Below are 20,627 nucleotides of genomic sequence, written 5' to 3'. Positions count from 1 at the left end.
TTCACTGAGTTTTTATGCATACCTGGAGATGCATCTTTGTAAACCCATATTTAAGTATTGATGCTATAAGCATCAATTTTGAGCTAACCAACATACATTATACTCTATTATTATATATTATATATATATATATTATATATTATCAGATTCAGATCTTACGTCACAAATCACAAAAGACCTTTTACCATCCTCTTGGCTTTCCTCCTCCATTATTCACACATTTTTTCACTTTGCTAGTGTCAGGAGGTCGCAGTCGCCTCCACCTGCTGGACCTGGGCAGCTGTGATGTCAAAGTACTCGGAGGAGGAGGAGGAGGAGGAGGTGGAAAAAACAGAGAGAACTCTTCACCCAGCTCGACCCCTCTGTGCCTTTCTCTATCTGCCCTTGGCAACGTGATCCTTGCCCTGGTCAACGGGAGCAAGCACATCCCATACAAGTAAGGTGGTGTGTGTGAGTGTATGTACAGCCTGTGAGAGGAGAGGAGAGGAGAGGAGAGGAGAGGAGAGGAGAGGAGGGGGGAGGAGAGGAGAGGAGAGGAGAGGCGAGGAGAGGAGAGGAGAGGAGAGGAGAGGAGAAAAGAAATGTGCTAAGATGCTTTGAATAACATAAGGAGAAGAAATTGAGGTAGAAAACAAATAAAAGTTAACAATTTGGAGAAAGAAGTGTGGAGGGGTGGGTGACGAGGAGGAAAGCAGGATGCTGAGGAGAAGAGGAGAGGACAGCAGCTGAGAGATATCTTAAGTTGCTTCAGGTTTTGGGGACTTAATGCTATAAACAACAACAGCTGCTGTTACATATTCATCACATCCATTTTCCTGGTTAACTGACAGGCAATGAAAGCAAAGAAGAGAGGGAGAGGGAGAAGGAGAAGGAGGAGAGAGAGAGAGAGAGAGAGAGAGAGAGAGAGAGAGAGAGAGAGAGAGCAGGTAGAAAATAAAAATGTGATGTAATGGGAGTTAATTACTGTAATTGCTGGTTAGTATGCTGTATACTGTATGTACAGTGTATGGACCAAACTGTACGGTAATTGTCCTCATTTTAACTTCCCCTCTATTTAATTCCTCTTTTCTTCCATCCTTCCTCTTGCTCTTCCACCTCCTTAAGGCTGTGTTGCTGTGTGCTTCTTGCTGGGTTAATTTAATCACCAGATTTTGCATTTACATTGCAAAACAACCTCCTACCTAACACTGAAGCTGCGAGCAAAGCTTGGCTGAGTGTGGTTTGGCACTGGTGACTCAGAGTGTTGTTGGATTGTGAGGGGATTTGAACTGGTTTAACCATGTATGCCGTGTTACTGCCACTTTGCTAGAACCAAAGACTGAGAGCACAGTGACAGAATCACAAATCCCTGAGCAAAGGCTACGGAGCACAGCTAAGCTAACATGGATGTCAGCAGAGAGGAGTGCGCGTGTGTGTCACTGCGGGTCTGTAGTCAGCAGAATATAGAAGACTAGCTAATAGCTATTGATTAAAAAAAAGGCTGTTGGTGTGTTTGAGCAGCAGGTAGCCATTATTATCTTCTCCCTTTGTAAATAAAAGAAAGAGAGGGCCGTGTCGTAATGAGCAGAATGTTTACATTGTTAACAATCTTAGTTTAGCATGTTAAAATGATCTAATTAGCACTAAAGCCACATCACAGCTGTGGCTCATGGGAATGTCATTAGTTTGTCAAGTAATTTGGTCATAAAGCAAAGGACTGGAGCAAAATGTTGAGTATCAGGTTAATACAATTCATCCTGCAGAGAACATGAATGTCCAACCTGCAGCAATCCATCTTGTAGACGATGAGATATTTCACCGGATAAATCAAAGTTTTGACCTGCTGGTGGCACTAGAGGGATCATGGATGTCATGGCAATCCATCTAACAGAAATATTTCAGGCTGGACCAAAGTGATGAACTGACTGACAACGACAAGACCAAACAGGAAGCCGTCCAGTTTGAGTCCAGAGACTCTGCTCCATTCATTTCATCACTGTTAAAGGCTGAGTCCATCTTCCAGTGCTTCATTACTTTTGGGATAGGGTCCCATCCTGTTCTTATACTCCAAGCGCTGTTCCAGTGCTGTTGCTAGGTAACCGGTAATTTTATGCCAGTTGATCAGCAGAATATTGGACATTATTATGCGTTCGTAGCTTTCCAGTTCAAGAAAAAGAGACAGTTGTCTGTCACCACAAATTCGACACTTTGGCTCTTGCCCAGTCGAGCATCTCTTGGACTGGAAGACTCGGATCCAAGTCTTGAGACGGTTTTGCGAGGTCTATGTTTCAGCCACAACATGCTCATGCCTTCCCACAGTCACTGAACATCAACCTGTCTCATCGGGGACCATTTCCCATCTGGTTTGCTGTCTCTCTCTCTCCTGGCAAAGCCCCCCTAAATTTTTCCATTGCCACTCTCGCTCCTGTGCTATCTGCTATCTGTACTCCAATATACAGTCTGACAGGTGCAGTTCTTAATATTAGCAGTACAGACAGCACAGGAAAATCTTGATGGCATTCATTCACTGACTCCTATATGAACCCAAACTAGAAGCTTATATTTCAATTTTGACCTTAATTGAAACTTAATTAGTTGTTTTAAAAGCTTTTAATTATGCTTTAATCAATTTCACACTGTTCAACAATACAATAGCAAGAAAAACAAAAGAATATTTAATATAAGGTCAAATTCGATTTTTTAAAATTTAAATGTTTTTTTTTTTTTGGCTGATCTCTCAAGCAAGTTTTTTTTTAATTATATCTTAACAGGTGAGGCCTCCCCTGACCACACATCACTGTTTCTTATGATAATGGCGATGCTGCGCTCTTTATAGGCTAGTTTTAACCACAGAGAGCATCAGCGGCATGTTACATACAGTAGTCCTCCCTGGTAAAAAAAAATAAAAAGTAGCACAGGCTGAAAGCACTTGAATTAACATGCAAATGAATACTGCATGAGTCATGAATTTACCTACATTAATCGCAGATAGAGATGGACTGAGGGAGAGAGAACAGGGTTTGTTGAAGCCTGAGGCGATAAACAGAGAAAGAACAAATGAGCGGCGAGGAGTAGAGCATCAATGAGAAGGAGGAGGTCAGGAAAGGCGTATGTACATACTTGTGTGTGAGTGTCTGTGCATGTGAATGTACACATACGTATGTGTGTGAGACATGCCTGCAGGCTGTGTTTTTAGAAAAGGGGGACAGCAGCGTGAGGTATTGAGCCACAGAGGAGCTTTACTCACTGTCAGCCTGCAGGCCTCAACACACACACATATGTACGTACACACACACACACGCGCGCGCTCACATAAGGCTATGAATGATTGCAGTAGCCCACCCAGGAGAAAGTCTTTTCTTAAACACACAGCCTACTTTTACTCTCCCATCTGTAAGTATAATCTCTCTGGGACACAGATCATCTCCCAATATTAGACTGCATAATATCCAGAGTGCTTCTTTTAAGACTTTGTTGGCTTTAGTCTTCAATAGCGACCTTTCATGTGTTTTAGCAGCCTTAATCAATAAATATAATCAATAATTACCATTAACTTCAGCTCTGTTTATATGAATATGTTGCCTGGTGTTTTTTCACCGTTACACTGACTATTAGCATCGTGTGTAACTTGTAGAAAACGTCCGGTGGTCTTGAGACGAGCTGTTAATAATCCTCAGTCAAATGTCAGATCTGCGTGGACGTCTGTCAGAAGATCGACCGGTTCAGTCTCATGTTTCAGTGACTGTGTGCATTTCCAACACGTCTGTACTTCTCACATCTCGGTGTGTGTGTGTGTGTGTTACTAGGGACAGCAAGCTGACCATGTTGCTAAGGGAGTCGCTAGGCAACATGAACTGCCGGACCACCATGATTGCTCACATCTCTGCCTCACCCAGAGATTTCTCAGAAACCCTTTCCACCATCCAGATTGCTTCCCGCGTCCTCCGCATGAAGAAGAAGAAAACTAAAGTCACCGTGGTGAGTTTGAGCCGAACCTTGATGCTTCATTACAGCTGGGACATCGTGTCTCTTCATCTCATGAAAGTAAAACTTTAGGAACATTGACTCCAAGATAAAGACAACAGTCACTGGTAAGGCACCTTGAACAGATGGACAAACGAAACATACACGTACGTGCTGCTCATGACCTTGACATTGCACTGCATGTTTAATGTCTGGAGTTTGTGTGAAAGTCTTGGCTTTATATAACTAACAATAAGTTGAAATGACTTTATTTTGACTGTGCTCAGTTGATTTCCAAACATTCTGCATTTTTTCACCTCCTCCCCCCTTTCCATCACATGTGCCTGTAGTGCTGCTGACACCTTTCATCTCTCATGCTCACTTATTTCAAAACTGGCTTCAGAGCTCTAAAAATAAAGCTCAAATTAGGCAAAAATGAGGTAATGAGATACCTTAAAATGCAGTGATGGAAATAGGAATAATTAAAGTACAGTTCTTTTCTCAAATCGGCAGTGTTACTTGGCTAGACTGTGTGCTGGTCCAGGATCTGTCTGGATGTCATCCTTTTCTCTCCTCTCTATCTCTTCCGTCTCTCTCTGGTGTGAACTGCCAATTAAAGGCTAAAAAAAATAAAAACCTCTCTCAGCAAATCTTAAACGGGAATATATTCTCTCTCACCGGCCTACTCTGCCTCCTCTTTTCCTGTCTTGGTCTCCCCTCAGCAATACACCTCTAGCTCCTCTGGAGGAGAGAGCTCCTGCGAGGAGGGTCGCATGCGTCGCCCGACCCACCTGAGACCTTTCCATCATCGTGGTGACGCTGACTCTGACCTCCCGCTGCTGCGACTATCCAGTGACCCCGACGAATACTCGAGCAGCGAGCAGTCATGTGACACGGTGATCTACGTGGGCCCGAATGGGGCTTCGGTGTCAGACAGAGAGCTAACGGACAATGAGGGACCACCAGAATTTGTGCCAATTATTCCCGCTTTGCTTCGAGGTAAAGCATCAGAGCAGCAGCAAACACAAAGTCAGGCAGCTGGAACCCAGAACAAGGTAATTTAAATACATTTACACGACACATTTGATATGAAGAAGCATTAGTTGACTTACTTCTCCGTGTTTTCTGCTCCAACAGGTGCAGTCGCAGCCAGAGGACCAGCCCAGTGGTCCCTCTCAGCCCCTCCCACAGCCCTCTCAGTCACTGCTTGGGCAGCCATTGGCTCCTGTCCCAGAGGAGGGAGCTGAGTGCCTGAAGTGCAACACCTTTGCTGAGCTGCAGGAGAGACTGGACTGCATTGATGGCAGCGAGGAGGTGATGAGAGTCTTCTGTCCTTCTTTTGCTGCTGTTATTATTGAAAAGAAAAATCGTTGTGTTAGTGCGATGTGATGTGCATTAGATGGTGTGTGGAGATTTCGGCAGGTTATTTGACAAGTTGATCCATTCAAATGGAAAAAAAGGGTTTTGTCTGTACCTGCTTAAAATATTCTGCATGTATCTGCAGAACCTTTTGCTTGCTGTCACGGCTTGCATGTAGAGGCAATTTTCTGTCCCTTTCACTAAGCATGTGCTTTGAATTGTGTCGTTTTGTAACACAATTGAAAACATCCATTTGAAAAGGCGGTGCATTATTATGGTTAAAATATTTGTACAGGACCCTCTTATTTACATGTCACTAATGCAGATTTTTATGCTGTAAGCAGCACAAGTGATCTGTATTATACTCATCCACCAGCCTTTTTTTCATCAATCACTCTGTTTCTATGTTCAGGTGGCAAAGTTTCCCTTTGAAGAGGTTCCAGCGAGCAAACAAGGTGCTAAACAAGAGCCATGTCCATCTACAGCTGTCCCAACCGCAGCTCCTTCTGCTCCAGGCTCTGCTGCCGTGTTGGAAACAGGTCACAGTCACTGATTACATACACTGTGCTGTACAGACATGTTCCAGCATCTTTACTTTTGGGAGTACTTTGTGATCAAATCCTGGCTTTGAAGGCACTCATAGACCGGTGTGACAACTGTGTTTCTTTAACTCAGCCTCAAGTGAAGTCCTGTTTGACAGTTTTGGAAAACACTGTTCTGTCCAACATTTCCAGGCTCTGCATGTGCTGTAGGAGGTAAAGCGCAGTCCTCAGCAGCAGCCGCAGCTTCCAGGAGGAGGACCAATGACCAGCAGCTGCAAGACATCAAGGAGGTGGTGGAGGAGGCGGAGCTGGCCCAGACGATGATACACAGCCTGACTCAGAGTTCTGCTTCCCCCATAGTTACGAGTACCAGGAGCGTTACAGGAAGTAGCAGCATCAGCTCTAACCCACTGCACAGGGCCAAGAGCTCCCACCTGAACGACAGGTGAGTACAGGTGGTGCTTTGTGCCAGTGTGAATTTTATTCACTAAGTACTCGACTTTAACTGATGAAATGTCTGATTTATTGTCTCTGAACAGCCGTGAGAGTCTGAATGTGGGCAGTAATGCTGACGGGAAGGCACGGCCACTAGGATCACCACGCCTGGGTATTGCCAGCCTGACCAAAACCTCAGACTACAGGTAAAGTACATGCATACACATGGACAATGTTGTCAGCTTTCAATAATAGTAATAATAATTGTTTTAATTAAAAACTACATTTGGACCTTAAGCTATTAACACAAGCACAATTTGTTGCTTACATTTCTGTTAATATTAAATCAAACCATAAGCAGCAATGAAGGAGTTGCATGTAGGCTAAATGTGTAAGAAGACAGCAGCACCAAAGACCAGCTCCATAGTGTTTGATCCTTGTGTTCCTCCTCAGGCCTCCATCCTCTCCCTCCCAGCGGTGTAAAGTGTACACCCAGAAGGGCGTGATGCCAGCAACACCCCCTCTGTCCTCACACACTCTGGCTCAAGACGGTCAAGCCACAGACATCCTGACCTCAGACAGTACGCATCCTTCTTTGTGTTTATGCTTTAAACTGTGCTTGTACTGAAACCCTGAAATAGAAATTTGATGTTTATGATTGATATTTTATTATTTTTTATACACTTTTAATTATTTCTATTTGTCTATTTTTTGTTTCCTTTCCGTTCTTCTTTTCCTCGTATAAGTCTTACTTTGGCACAGTCCAAGACCATTGCCACACTCTGGGTATTCATATCCTCACTAAGTCTACTATAGACAGTATATCTAGAAAATTTCTATTTAATTGACTGATTTTGTGTTTTTCATATACTGTCATTGTTTTCCCGTTGATTAACACATGCTATGGTAAGACAGTGGTGCTGCTTAAGTCTTAATAATGTATAAACAGTCTGTTATTGGGCATCCTTACATGTTCTTCATCTGTTAATCCCTCCTGCAGGTGATGTTATTGCTGTTTTATACAAACAGCCTCACAAGGCATAGTGTGATGCCAATTTTCTTGTATTCTGCACTTGGAAAATAACAGTAATTATGACGCCAAATGTCTGTTTCTGATTCTGCAGACAGTTTGGCTGCAGACAGCGGCCGGTCCTCCACAGAGTCCCTGCTGTCCAGGACCTCTCCGGTGGGCATGAGCCCACAAGTCCGAGAGCCAACTCCGTCTCTGTCTGCCAGCCTGGGCTCAGCTGAGACACTCTGTGACGACGATGTGCCGCCGATACCCTTGGATACGCAGAGGGATGGTGAGTTGCAGTAAAACTCTGCTATTTTTACACAAGGAAAGGGGAGTGGGATGCAAAATAAATCATGTGAATCATATGAAAACCCTCAGATTAATGACGACAAATATGCTCCACACTAAGCAAGAACAGGAAATGAACATATTTGGTAACTCGGTTCTCATGCTCTCCTCCACTTGCAGCCTCAGGACCAGCAGTATCTGTCGGAACAGTCGGACCACTCTCGCTTGGGGAGGATGAACTGGTGTACACTGTGGCTTCTGGAGGTGTGGAGAACCTTGATGCTACAGCTCTCATGGAGACTCAGGGCCTGAACTGTCGTCCAACGAGCATCATCAGCTTCAGCAGGGACCGTTGCTCCATCACTGCCCTCGCCTCGGGCTCTCCAGCTGTCAGCATTATCAGCGGTATTGCTGACGATGGAGCTGTGGAAGATTATTACATGCCTGTAGGTCCTGCAACATCTTCAGGGGTTACAGAGGTGGTTGCCATGGCAGAGGTTAGTGTGACTGACTTACTTTGCATTTAGAGTGACGAAGGGCATTTGGTATGTGGATATGTGTCCTAAACTGAAGCTAATGTTTGCACATAAGACTGATTTAAACCACAATATACAACAGTAGTCATCATAAAAAAAAGATCATAGATGAGGGCTGTGGAGCCAACATGGCTGCCACAGAATACAGTAATCTGCCTTTTTGTGGGGTCTATAAACCTTTCAGTCTCCAGGTAATCAGACGTATACCTATTAGTTCAGATTAAAATTCCCAAGTGAAGCAGATTTATTTTCACAAAATGCTCTACAGAATCAGAGGTAAATCATTGTTTTTTGGATTTCAAGACGCCATACCTGACCGGATTGTGTCCTGCCGTAGGTGGCCATGGCCAAGCTGCGAATCGAAGGTGAAGCCTTGGCTACAGTGATGTCAAACTGTGGTTCACCTGTCTCTTCCTGGATGAGTGACTTGAGTATGGGCAGTGAAGCTGACCAGTCTCTCCACAGCTTCAGTCAGTCCCAGAGCCAGCAGGGGGAGGCCCTGGCTGAACCTGAACCCACCCAGAGCCTTTGCTTTGGAGTGGAGGAACTAGGTGGTTCTGAAAGCTGCAGCAGCCTGAGAAGAGGGAGTCTGGAAGGAGAGGTGGTACTGTCAGAGAATGGGAGTGAGAAGGGAACTCCAACCAAAGACAGACTGAGGAAACTGCCTCCCTCCATGGCTAAAACTAACATTCAGATTCTGGCAGGACCCGGGACTTTCTCTCCCTTCAAGACCACCATGAGCGTGCACCCATGTGTGGCTGTCAAACCCATGGTTATACAGGAACCAACCATCCTCTCATCACCTACCAAGACCAGCTTCATGAAAGACCCAGGCAAATTTAATGCACCGCTTTTAGCTTCTATTTCCAGTGAGATGAGCTTTGAAGACCCCTGGTTGAAACGCGGCATGGAGGAGGGGAGGTCCAGGGAGCTTGTGTGTGAAGTGAAGCCAGGGAAGAGGGAGGTAGAGCATACGAAGAGCCAGGCTGGAGGTGGGACTGGAGACCACCGCAGCTTCTGCAGGGATGGTAAGCAGGGCCGGACTGGGATGATAATTGGAAATCTAACATCAGCCCAGGCCAATCGGCACACATCTACTAACCGCTTTATGGAATTAGTTTTACTATTTATACCAGTAACATACTTCTTCAAAACACATTTAAAAACTGCCTTCAGTTTCAAGAGTTCCATAATTTCTTCCATAATTAAGTAGATACAGTAGATAAGTAGATTCTACAAGAATAAACATTATAATTTTTCTGAAATGTTTTGGCATTTACTCAGCCATGGCTGGACTTCTGTTGATCATCATCAAGCTCTGGTATAGCTCTGATTAATTGGAGGTATTTACAGGAAAGAGTGTACAGGTCTTAACTTGCATGCATACGCGTCTCCTGCCTTCCGACATAGCATGCTTTAGTGTTGATGCCAATTATTAGTTTTTAAAAAGAGAGTATAAACTCTGCAAGGACAGTTATGATATCATGATGCGCTGATGGTGAGAAACCATCAAAATAAAAGATTTTAGAGGATTCTTAAATTAACTACATGTTCTGTCTTATTTGCTATTGTTCTATCCCAGGTGGAGATCATGGCAGCTCAAGTTCAGGTGGTGAGCTTGTGTCGTCTCCAGATTCTTTTAAGAGGGTGGTGGATGGCTGTGAGATGGTCGCTGTTGTTGCCCATGGAGAATGCCTGACTAGCATCTACAGCCCAGATATCCACCGTACTGCCAGTCTACCCCGCGGCTGGCACCGTCTCAACCGCCATGATGGCTTAGATAACGGAGTCGAGTACCGTAACCTCGGTGTCACCACTTCAACTCCCTGCAGTCCCCGTGCCACACTGGACCGCCGAGGATCCACCGGAAAACAAGGCTTTTTCTCCCACAAGAAGGGGGGAATCCCACCTCTACCGCCGGTACGGAAATCCAGCCTCGACCAGCGGAACAGGGCGGCCAGCCCTCTACACCAAACCAGCCACATTGTCTCATTACTGGGCAGCTCAGTAGATGATGCAGGGGTATCTGGATGTGGCACCGCAGGTGTCAGCAGACAACGAGGCTCCAGCATAGACAGCAGTAGACTTTTCAGCGCCAAGTTGGAACAGCTGGCAAACAGAACCAACTCTCTGGGTCGGGTCCACAGCTCCCACGGTGGTTCCCACCACTACGACTGCTTCTCTCTGGAGAGGGGTGGCAGCCTGAGGGGGGGAGGAGGAGTGAGGGGCGACAGCACCATGCCTCGGACTGGCCGCAGTCTCACCCGCGCTGGATCCGTATCTTCTCCTACTGGAAATGGCAGCAACCCCAGTTTCAATGCCAGTCCCGGACCAGGCAGCGCTCCACAGTCACCAGTCAAAACCAGCAGCCAGTCAAAGATCTCAGCGGTCAGCAAGCTGCTGATGACCAGCAGTCCTAAGGCCAGGAGTCTGTCTGCCTCCAGCACCAAGACTCTGAGCTTCTCCACCAAGTCTTTAGGCCAAGCCACCAGCCGCAGCTCCAGCCTTCCTCCTAATGGAAAGGTAGGAAGGAATATTTCTTTAGTGTAAAAAAACATGCTTTGAACACCTGTAAACTCCATAACTCTGCTCATTACACAAAAGTAGATGAACTACTCAATTTTAAAAAAGATCAGACCTTCTTGCTTGAGCTCTGTCAGTTTCTCATAAGATAAAACACACAACACATTCAACAATTACTCAATACATATACTTCAAGGTGTCATGGCCTTTGTTTCTCCTTCCACCCACCTCAGCCATTTCTCTGTTTCCTCAGCCCCAGAACTCAGTCCAGAGCCAGGGTCCAGTGCAGCAGCAGGGACCTTCCCCTGGATCCTGGTCTACCCAGTCTTTGAGTCGCAGTCGAGGTGGAAGCCTGGCTGCTAAGCTGCCTCTGCGAGCTGTCAACGGTCGAATCTCAGAGCTCCTCCAGGGAAGTGCAGGCTCCCGTACCAGGAGTCATGCCCAGGGAGGAGGCACAGACCCAGGAGAGGAAAGAGGAGTTGGAGGAACAAGGTAAGTCAGTTTGACTTTTGTTGTTTTACATTTCAAATATTGAGCAGGACATCCCAAACAAAGAAAATTACAACAAGTGCAAGAATCATAGTGGTCTTTATTTAAATTGAGTTCATTTGATGACAATAAATATGATGCCCAAGTAACATCAGATTTTGTGTTATGTAAGAATATCATGATACAAGCTTCAAAACCCACAGTTCAACTTCCATCAGGGGAATTTGCTGCATGTGATGCCTGCTGCTCTCTTTGTCAACAATCAGCTAAAAAAGGCAAAATGCCATTAAAACAAATTCAGAAGATAACCTGTGGTTTAACCTATTTTGTCCTGTTTTCCTGTTCTTAGTGGAGGGGGAGCTGGAGCTGGAACTGGAGCTGGAGGTGGTGGAGTTGGCCTGGGGGAGGAGAGGACAGTAGTGGTCCAAACGCTGCCCTCTCCGTACAGTAAGATCACAGCCCCCAGAAAACCACATCGCTGCAGCAGCGGCCATGCTAGTGACAACAGGTACACTCATTGAGGAATGTCAGATTTCACATTGACACAACATACTGTTGGTGCTGCTTAAAACATTTGATTGTTTGATTTTACCTTAAACTGCGATCTCATTTTGCCTCTAACAGCAGTGTACTGAGTGGCGAGCTCCCCCCGGCCATGGGGAAGACGGCCTTGTTTTACCACAGTGGAGGCAGCAGCGGCTATGAGAGCATGCTCAGGGACAGCAGTGAGAACACAGGAAGTACCTCCTCCGCTCAGGACTCCCTCAGTGAGCACAGCTCCGCCACCACCTCCTCCAGACGGAGCTCCAAGAGCAGCAAGAAGAGCAGGAGCAACACAGGTCACAATTAAACATTAAAACCTGTTTTCTAAGTATTAATGACCTTTTCAGTGAATTAGATCATGAATGATTATTGCTTAACTTCTGAATCAGTGAACACAACCCCATGGCAAATGCATGGTCTTTCAGCACTGAACTTTTAGAGCTTAAAAGCACCTAAACAGTATTCTTTTATTCTGAAATCCATAGAGGTGAAAACCTTGACAAAACACGATCAGAAGACAGCTAAAGCTTAAAAAAAAGAAAGAAAGAAAGAAAGCGAGATAGCGAGATAGAACTGATTGAAAGAAAGGGATAGACCTCTATGAAACAGCTCAGTGAAAAAGCAATGATCAGGTCAGTGCAAAGTGAAGAAAGCTGTGGTTGCAGAAGGAGCCAGGTAGGAAAGGTGACCCTGACCACCCATCTGTGAAATGGTAAAGGGAATCTGCTGGTGTGGGCTGTAATGAATATATATTCACCAGAACCCCACACAGAAAGGCTGCTAATGTGCCCCATCAAATTACTGTCCGCTGGTTAACTATGAGGATGGATGTGTGCATAAAATCAGATTGGACAGGGGCAGCTCTTCCTGGTGTGTTTTAAACTGGAGCAACACTCTCCATCCGTGTGTGTACTGGGGCGCAGTCTCACCTCCTGCCACGCAGCATAACATCTGGATTTATTCTCATTTTTCTTTGACCACAACGGATTCTGTGCTTCAAAGAGAGCACTCGCTGTCAAACTGTCACAGGAAGACACAAAGGCAGAGAGGATTACTCTGTTTGTTGCACATGTTCAACATGGATACAACAATTCAGTCCCAGTTCAGGCAGACAGAGTATAAATAGTAAGAGGAAGAAAAGGCAGATGTGCCACAGACTGAAGCGACTGAAATGTTAATCACATCTCCAGCTGAGTCTCTCTTTGTGCTTGATTTCCATTAGATTGGATTCACAAGCTCTCTCTTATCTTTTCTTCCGCGTCTCCTCCTCTGCTCGTCTTTTTTCATCTCTTCCTCTCACACATTTTCTACCTCATTCGTCCAGCCCTCTCCCCCCTTGCTCCTGCAGACCCTCATTCTTTCTCCGTCCACTTATTTTCCACTTCCTTCTACGTAATGAAGTACAAATGTCTCTGCTTGACCTCTCAGTGCCACACTGAGACCAAAAGACAGCTGCATCCTTATTAAAACCACCACTTTCTCTGTCTCCTCTCTCTCCTCAACCTTATCTCGGGGTTCCTGGTGAATCTGATAACTCTCATTCCGGTCGACATGGCTGGCAATTTCTATGCAAAGCATGTGTACACGTACGAGTGTGTGTTCAATCTAGCGTAGTGGGCAGATTAGAGAGTGACCTGCAGCTGTTATCTACGAGCTTCATGAACAGAGTCGAAACTTTTTATCTCGCTTCACACTCCATTATCTGTTGCTTGTTCCCTTTCTGCTTTTTCAATCACTCCGTACTTTCCTTTTGTTCTTTCCTCTCTCCAGGGATTAATCCATCTCCCTCTCCTTTCTCTCTCACCCATCTCAAACCTCAGTTTATAATATTCTGCTTTTATGTCCATGTCACATCTCCCTCTTTCCCTCTCTATTCTATGGCCTCCCTGTTGAGCATGAGGACATTTAAGTTGTCCTTCATCTACTGTGTGACTTTAGATGCATCCTGAATGGCCCTGTGTAACTTAAGGGTGAGAAAACACCACTAAGCCATGTGGGCCCACCAACATGTGGTATGTTAGGTATGTTACAGGTCTGACTGTCTAAAGGTCTGTTCAGGTGGCTAAAGCCAGGAGACATTAGCTTAGCTTAGCATATAGACTGGAAACAGGGAGAAGAGCTAGCTAAACATCCAAAGGTAACCTAGCAAACCTCTAATTATCACAAATAAAGAAGTTATTTCTCATTTGTTGGACCAAAACAACAACTGAAATCTAAAAACATCAGTTTGTTGTTTTATGGGTGGTTATATACCAGAATATTTCTTGGCCGGGTGCAATGACTTCCAAGAGCCTTGTTGATGCTGTGAGGTTACCAGGCAACCAGCAGTCTTTTTATTAAGCTAAGCTAACTTGCAGTAGCCTTATATTGACCGGACGGGCACGAGAGTGTATCAATCTTCTCATCTAACCCTCAGAAAGAAAGCCAGTAATAATAAAGTTAATCAAGATTTGCCACTGACAAAATGCACAACTCACTACAAGAACTACTTCCTGTTTTTCATGTATCTATATGAGTGTTAGCCTGAATATGCAAGTTTAAGGGCTACAGTATGTAGGATCAAATGTGTTTGTGTGTCTGAAAACACTTCTGCTAAACTCTTTTTTATGATCTTTGTCTGGTTTGTTCTTTCAGGCCTCCAGCGCCGTCGCCTGATCCCAGCACTGACCTTGGACTCCTCTTCATCCTCACCTTCTCACCGCTCCTCCAAACAGGCCATCACCTCCTCTTCTTCCTCATCCTCCAGCCCAGGTGCATGCTGGGTAGATGGTCCACTGGGGCCCCCGGCTCCCTCGAACATCAGGGGCGCGACTGCAACGACAGAAGCCTTTGAGATCAAGGTGTACGAGATAGATGATGTCGAGCGACTGCAGAAGAGGAGAGACAAAGGAGGGAACAAGGTGAGGGAGAGAAAGGAGGCGTAAACGCACTCACATACAGGAGGGCCGTGAAAAGAGAAAGATAAGGCGAGAAAATGGGTGCAACAGAAAAGGAGGAAGAAAGAGAGAATGACAGTGTGGGGGAAAGCATTTAGAAACAAAAGAGGGAGCAGAGGAAGCAGGAAAGGGTTAAAGAAAGGAGAAAGTGTGCGAGGAGAATCTCCTGTGTGGTGGTGACTAGGATGTGGGGGAAGAATTCAAGAAGCTGGAGAGCCAAAGAGCGGAAAAGGAGGCCCAGAGGGCAGGAGGCATATTGCACTTGATGTCAGTGAAACTGATATGAGCAATAATAGTGGGAGACATTAAAAAGCAAGGAGTGTCCCGTTGGACACTGTCGGCAGGAGCTGGAGAAGAGCAGAGACAGAGGAAGCTGTGGGATCTGAACAGCTGCACGTGTCAATAAGAGTTTTAAAAATACAACAGTAAGGCTTTTCACAAAATGAATGAATCAACAGCAGCACTAAGTTCTATATGAACAGTGAGATTTTTTTCCCAGTAAATCTGCATTGTATTTCTGCCTGTGTCACTTTCAGAGTATTTTTAGAAATGATTAAAAATTCCAAAGATTTAGCAGAATAAAGAGTGGTAGAGCAAGACTCTAATGCAAATGCAAATTAATGCACAGTGCAGGTTTTTGGGTGTCTAATCTTAAACCTTTATGTATTCAGGGGAGGGAGCATTGTGAGCTTTTGGAAAGACAGTGAGAGAGAAAACCATGAAATATAGATTTTCCCTGCAGCGGCCGTAAGAAAGCCACTTAACCCCCCGCTGCTCCAGTGAAGCTGCTCAGTGTCCGAAAGCACTCGACTGCGGTCACACTGAGAGGCGATGAGGTGTGGATGTATGGAACTGCGTGAATGTTCAGCAGGCTGCTCCTGACAGAGGGCCATGTGTGTTTCACCACACACTTCTGTAGATAACTAAAGGCGAATAAACAAAATGTCTGTCCGTCTGTCCCCCGTCTGCGTGTCAGGAGGTGGTGTATGTCAGCGCCAAGCTCCGGCTGTTGGAGCACCGTCAGCAGAGAATCAGTGAAGTCAGAGCCAAGTACCAGTGTCTGAAGAAGGAGCTGGAACAAACCAAACAGCACCTGATGCTGGAGCCACACAAATGGACCACTGAGTGTAAGTAGGACTCTGGCACACGCACAAGTGTGTGTGTGTTTTATTCTTATTCATATTCTTTATGATAACCAATGTCTAAAAAGCTTGTCAAAGAATAAGGCTGGTGTTCACATCGAGTCGTATCTTTTCTCTGCCTGTCTGTCCAGTTGAGCTACAGCAGGCCTACGAAGTGGACTCTCTGGAGTATCTGGAAGCTCTGGAGACTGTGACAGACAAGCTGGAGACCAGAGTCAACTTCTGCAAAGCCCACCTCATGATGATCACCTGCTTCGACGTGTCCTCAAGACATCGGTAGACAGATGGAGACATGGACAGACAGAAAGACAGACACACAGCTGGACGTTTGGACCTTTTGCCCCCTGATTAATCACCTTTAGAAAATATCTCCTAAGCTAATACATCTCATTGGATGACTGGATAGTTGGAAGCAGGGATACAGGGATGGACAGCGCTTGATCCCGCATTCTCTTCCTCGTGTCTCCTCCCGATGTGAAATAGTCAAAGGGACAGATGGATTGAGAGATGGAGGGATGAGAGGAATGGAGATATATAGAGACATCTAACAGGCCGACAGACAGATGAGTCCATAGATTTTTTTTTCTCTGGGCTTGGACACAACCTCAGAGACAGCCATTAAACAGCTTCTCATGGACAGCTAACTTTGAATCAGCTGCCCAAAGGGGCTGATAGACAGTTGTGAGACTGAAAAGAAACATCAAACATGCCACACAGTTTCCAGAGAAGTGAATAATTGGACTGCTGAGACATCTCCTAGACTGAGTCAAACATTCAGGAGTGTATGCAGAGGAAAGGAGAGAACAGTCTCCCATCATTTAAGAAGAGCACTTTTAGAGTTTACGCAGTGGAGACTCTGGCTGTGACTGCAGAGTGCTGACTACAGAATGGCCTGGTATTGTTGTGCAGTTAATAAAAGAGACTGACAAGAGAAAGACGAAGGGACAAAGAAACATGATTCAGATAAGTGCCTTGTGAACATTTCCACGATACCAAGACCAGTTCTCTTTCTCGCTGAATTTGTGTACATGCAGTAAGTATGGTGCTAGCATAGAAATGAAAAAACGCAAAAGATCAGTGTCCTTGGAAAATCTTTGAATTTATAGCCATTTCTAAATGTGATGTTTTACTGTGGGTCGATGTGTCACGATATCATGAACAAACCGATGCTGTGTGTTTAAATGGTCTTTGGTGCAATGATGTGAGAGGAGCCTAAATTTAAACTGGATCCTGGAATAAAAGAGTTAAAGAAGACGATGGAGACTAACACCAAGTCCTCTTTAGAAACTGTTGCAAGGACCAAGAGTCAAATTTAAAAAACTGACCTTTTTTTTTTCTTCAAAGAAACAAAAAACAAAACAAAAAACAGGCTAGTTTCTTGTGGTGGCTGTTTTTACTTTGACTTCACTCACGAACAGAGCACATCTGTCTTTTGACCCTCTGGGGCATACGTACAGTACGCCTGCCCTGATACACACGTGATGGCTTTTTCATGTTCGCAAAGCAATGAAACGTTTGAGTCGCCTCGGAGTGGAAATGTTTTTTCTCTGATCCAGCGTGACGTACATCCATCGATTGACTCGACTGACCGTCAGACTGACTGACCGTCTGTTACTTGTATCCGTGTTGTTCTGCTCTTCTCTAAAAGAAACTGAATGATTCGTCTATGTGTGTGTTTTATAATAAGGTATCCTTTTTATGTGTGTGCAATGGGACCATGTAGAGACTGTGTACAGTATGATGGGAGGATAATGGACATAGGTTCAAGATATTTAAGAGTGAATTATGAGGACGACACACGTGCAGGATGAGCCCATTCATGTACAGTGTTAAAAAAAACAAAAAAAACCAAAACATTTTTAAGGCCTGTTTCATTGGAACAAAGTAGTGAGTTTAGACTGGAAATACTTATTTGAGACTTCAATTGTGATCACAAATGGACTATTTCAATAGTTCCACTATTGTCTTTTACTTAAAGGGCACAGACATTAAAAAGGAACAACTAAAAATACATAAAGGAATGAAAGCGAACTAAAGAAGGAAAAGGATGACGACCAAATTAAGAGGCAAACACCTCTTCCTGGTTCCATTTTTTTTTTTTTGGACACGTCTGATTTGTTAATATTATTATCTATGGTGCTTGAGATGTTTATGATCTAAATGTTTGTACAAATATAAATATACGAAAAAGCCTGTTTCCCTCTGATATACAGAACAATACCCTTCAAATGCTTCTTCTACATCGCCGTCGTCACGTCTGTTCCCGCAACCCTCTCCTCTGAACTTCTTTCACGCAGCAAGCAGAGAGCATTCTGGGAGATCCTGTTTGTTGTCTGAGAGGTTCAAAGAATAACAGACACTGACTGTAATTATATTGGTGTGATTTGTCAAAGCGTCATAGTGCTAAATTTATCTTTATCCCGATAGGACAGCCTCAGTGTTTATCTTTTCCACTGGACTGACACAGAAACAGGAAATGACTTCAAGTGTTTTGATCTTCTCCTGGCTGCGTAGAGATGTAACAGCCATTCATTTTGTGTGGCGTACACCTGCAGTGACAGCCACAGGGTGATCTAGTGGGAAATTACCCCAGAAACTAAGATGCTTTTGACAGACTGGACCCATGAAGCGTTTCACAGGAGGCGGGTGAAGTAGCTCAGTGACATCCCTGATCATTTAAGTTCACCGCGCCAGTCATGAATGAAGGCTTATTTATTTGAGCTCAGGAGAGCAGAGTCACTTATTATTACGTTCCTATTTATTTACACCTTATGATCTTAAAGGTTACTATGCATTTAAGAAAAGGAAAACAAGAAGTGTATATACTTTGCTGAGCCCATGTCATATATAAATATATATACTGTACACATATCATATATACGCTCATTTTTATTTTATATATTTTCTGTTTCGGTTTCAGTTGCTCCCGTTTTTCCCGTTGGAGATTGTAATGGGTTTGGGTTTCCTAAAACATTCACATCCAGGGGAGTTAATGTGGTTCAAGCACAACAGGGATTTCATTCAGTTAAATACAGACCAGAAGTTACAAAGGATTTTTTACATCCGAGGAAGAAACCAGTTCAGTATGATGACAACTGTGTTGTTTTAAGTGAAAAGCCAGTATATTCTGCAGTATTAAACGCAGCCTCGTGTAATCAGCAGTGGGTGTTTTGGGAACCCAAACCTCTGGATGAGTGAAACGGCCTGTACTTGTTTCCAGATTTAAGATGCTATGTGTGCGGTTTCTTCCTTGATGTGTCACTGCCAAATCTACTGTGGTAGCGCTTTATAATTCTAGCAATAATTGTGACAAACACTGGAGGTTTTAGTGGCCCCATACTGTTTATAATAGTCCATGTAAACTTTTCAGCAATAAGCAAGCATGTTAAAAGGGATGCACTCATTGTCTGGTGCTTTAAATACAATTACTCACCAAATGCCATCTGTTATATCAGGTTGGAGGGCAAACAAACAGTCTAATGAACAGATTGACGTATGTGCTGTTACGTGTTTTTGCTGGAGTGTTCAAGAATTATAATGTGTTATCTGGAAATCTGACACATAGCATCTTTAAGTTCTTAAGGAGTTTTGGGTGTTCAAGTCTGGATCAGACCACATTTTCCAAAAACAGACTTTATCCGTTGCAGTAAGACCAGCTAAAACCAGCTGCAAGACAGTCGGTCAGTGGTTGGAAAATCTCTGTGTAACTGATTAAAACCAGTTGTTGTGTCATTTACAAGTGCCAATCTGTTAAGGAGAAGAATGAGTTGTTTCCTATGAGAATTAACCAGGTTATGACACGATCAGTGCAAACCACACAATATGGAGCGTGAGAGTTTCACTGTGTGTGTGTGTGTGTGTGTGTGTGTGTGTGTGTGTGTGTGTGTCTCGTCTCAATGATTTACTGTTTTTGAGAAATGTGGTCTGACACGTTGTGATGATGGAAGAGCAAGATGGAGGGATGTAAATAAAGAAATGTATTGAAAGAGTTTCTCATCTGATCTTTCATTCTTTGATCAATGAATAGTCAACAAAGTACCAGCCAGACAACCAACATGTGGTCTGTGTGTGTCCCAATGAAATGCCCACATTTTGCATTATGACTCAAACTCAGAAGATCTCCTGTAAATATCGCTGCAGGCACCTGCATGAAGTTTTGTTCCACCTTTAAATAACTTCTCTCAATGACAGGTTATTGGTTTTGGGGCTCCTGTGTGCATGTGCAGAAGCCACATGGATACAATATGAGGAAGTAGTTTTGGTTTTGTCGCACAAGACGTAGTACACACTCTGTATTCTACTGTTGATCGCTGCAAAGCTTCAGTGACTCATTTGTTTCATGTGGGATTTGTGATGATCCACTTATTTCTGACAGGTATGGCCAAACTCTGTCACACTGGTCTCTTTGACTGAATCGGGGAAAGACAGATGAGCTCTGAGAAACTTCTTCCTCTGCAGGCTCCTGTTTCAGTCAGCTGACTTTGCCTGGAAACTAAAATCTTGTGACAGATGCTATCACCTGAGATACCTGCCACATGTTGTTTTTTCAAGGGAATAATTGAAAAGTTTCTTTCCAGAATGATATATCCATGATGAAATGACCCAAACTCCCTCACCTTAACACGTCATATTCTTATTGGCTCATGAATTCAAGGTAGCTCTTGTAAAAGAGAAATATAGTAGAGCAATTTGGGGAAAGACTCACTTCCAAACACCAATGTCGGCTCTGAATAGGCTTTCTGATTTCCTCTAACTTCACCAGGATGTCACAGGAAGTCTGTCTGTATCCTGTGAAAAAAAAACAAAACAAAACACGCCATGTTATTTTACATGTAGTGCCTCAAGGAAAAGTGCAGGACTTTCAGATCCAGAACATG

At 44.2% G+C, this 20,627-nt stretch overlaps 1 protein-coding gene across 1 annotated transcript in view; it reads left to right on the top strand.

The window, feature by feature from the left end:
- kif26ba (kinesin family member 26Ba) overlaps positions 1-19,741 on the top strand; it is an 82,588-nt gene extending 62,847 nt beyond the window's left edge. Inside the window, exons 11-28 of the mRNA XM_076722955.1 lie at positions 238-436; positions 3,786-3,957; positions 4,665-4,997; positions 5,080-5,256; positions 5,714-5,840; positions 6,036-6,288; positions 6,383-6,484; positions 6,732-6,859; positions 7,403-7,582; positions 7,762-8,078; positions 8,455-9,145; positions 9,700-10,640; positions 10,894-11,132; positions 11,479-11,637; positions 11,754-11,968; positions 14,307-14,572; positions 15,585-15,735; positions 15,882-19,741. Coding sequence (XP_076579070.1) covers positions 238-436; positions 3,786-3,957; positions 4,665-4,997; positions 5,080-5,256; positions 5,714-5,840; positions 6,036-6,288; positions 6,383-6,484; positions 6,732-6,859; positions 7,403-7,582; positions 7,762-8,078; positions 8,455-9,145; positions 9,700-10,640; positions 10,894-11,132; positions 11,479-11,637; positions 11,754-11,968; positions 14,307-14,572; positions 15,585-15,735; positions 15,882-16,030 — 4,799 coding nt within the window. The 3' untranslated portion in view covers positions 16,031-19,741. The remainder of the gene's footprint in view (positions 1-237; positions 437-3,785; positions 3,958-4,664; positions 4,998-5,079; positions 5,257-5,713; positions 5,841-6,035; positions 6,289-6,382; positions 6,485-6,731; positions 6,860-7,402; positions 7,583-7,761; positions 8,079-8,454; positions 9,146-9,699; positions 10,641-10,893; positions 11,133-11,478; positions 11,638-11,753; positions 11,969-14,306; positions 14,573-15,584; positions 15,736-15,881) is intronic.
- The last annotated feature ends 886 nt before the right edge of the window (positions 19,742-20,627 follow it).

Source organism: Chaetodon auriga, chromosome 1 (assembly GCF_051107435.1).
Source record: "Chaetodon auriga isolate fChaAug3 chromosome 1, fChaAug3.hap1, whole genome shotgun sequence".
NCBI lineage: Eukaryota > Metazoa > Chordata > Actinopteri > Chaetodontiformes > Chaetodontidae > Chaetodon > Chaetodon auriga.
Note: the sequence above shows the minus strand (reverse complement) of the source record. Positions and strands in the feature narration are given on the sequence as shown.